The sequence below is a fragment of the Vitis riparia genome, chromosome 19 (assembly GCF_004353265.1).
Source record: "Vitis riparia cultivar Riparia Gloire de Montpellier isolate 1030 chromosome 19, EGFV_Vit.rip_1.0, whole genome shotgun sequence".
Lineage (NCBI taxonomy): Eukaryota > Viridiplantae > Streptophyta > Magnoliopsida > Vitales > Vitaceae > Vitis > Vitis riparia.
Window position 1 is genome coordinate 9,909,637 of NC_048449.1, and position 1,098 is coordinate 9,910,734.

Genomic DNA, 1,098 nt, shown 5'->3' on the forward strand with positions numbered 1-1,098 from the left:
CATCTCATTACAAATGAAATTATAGTACTATCAAACCTTTGAAATCATCTCGTTTGTAAATAAAACCTTACATGAGAATTACTTCCTAACCTATTAATTAGAGCCGACTTCAAAGAAACTATACAACTTTTTTATAAACTTGTGTATCAAAAGTTCGCTTTGATTTTGGTAAGAAGTGTGACATAAACAAGCAACAAAAAAGATTTAAAAGAAATTTATTTATTAAATATAGGAATAGCATTAGAACTACATATTAATATAGCTATACATGGAAGTGATGCCTATCGGGCATCACTACCATGTGATGAAGGAATGTGATTGATGGTGATATCATGGATGCTAGATCTTTTCCTCTTCTTCTCCACGTTACCAAGCTTTTGTCGTTCAAAATACTTTTGAGCATGGCTAGCAACTTGAGTTGGAGTTTTGGTTGTCACATAGTTTCGACAAATATTCTTCCAATCACCTTTGCCATATTTTAAAAGTCCTTGTAAAAACAGTATGTGTTCCTCTTCTGTCCATGAAGTACCCCTTTTTTTCTCTTTTGAGTCGCTTCCTTCTTCTAAATCCCACATGGATGGAATGTACCGATCCATAGCACCAAAATCAATTGCATCAGTATCCTGTATGAGTCTGATGTAATGTTCCAACACGTCAATCGTAGATTTTCCAGGAATTTGATTGCTTATTTTGTACCAACGATCTGGGGTTTCTTCAGGAAACATCAAGATCGCTCTCTCTAAGAGAATGTTTTCTGAAGGAGTCCAGATAGACCCAGATGATGTTGAATAACCTATACATTGAGACATTTTCCCAACTGCACGACCAATTTGTCTAAGAATTAAGGCATTTATATACAGAAGAACAGTGGTCATTAGCTTTGGCAGCTACATCCACCCTTGCCACTGTTGTATCACCATGAAAAGAGATATTAATGACTCTATGGTAAAAATGGAATTGTCACTAAAAGAAAAACAAAAGTATGAGATTTGAGCAAATCTCACTTCATCCATACCCACGTGCATTAATATGATAGCATTAAATTGAGGAAAACCAATAATCCTAAATCTAATGAGATCCCAACATTTATTTATAATC

The 1,098-nt window shown here is 34.5% G+C and overlaps 1 protein-coding gene across 1 annotated transcript; it reads right to left on the reverse strand.

Annotated features, from left to right (window-relative positions):
* Positions 1-281: 281 nt before the first annotated feature.
* On the reverse strand, positions 282-875 carry LOC117908168 (transcription factor DIVARICATA-like). Its single transcript, XM_034821824.1, has one exon. It carries the CDS (start codon positions 873-875, stop codon positions 282-284), a length of 594 nt encoding a protein of 197 aa, XP_034677715.1.
* Positions 876-1,098: the final 223 nt, after the last annotated feature.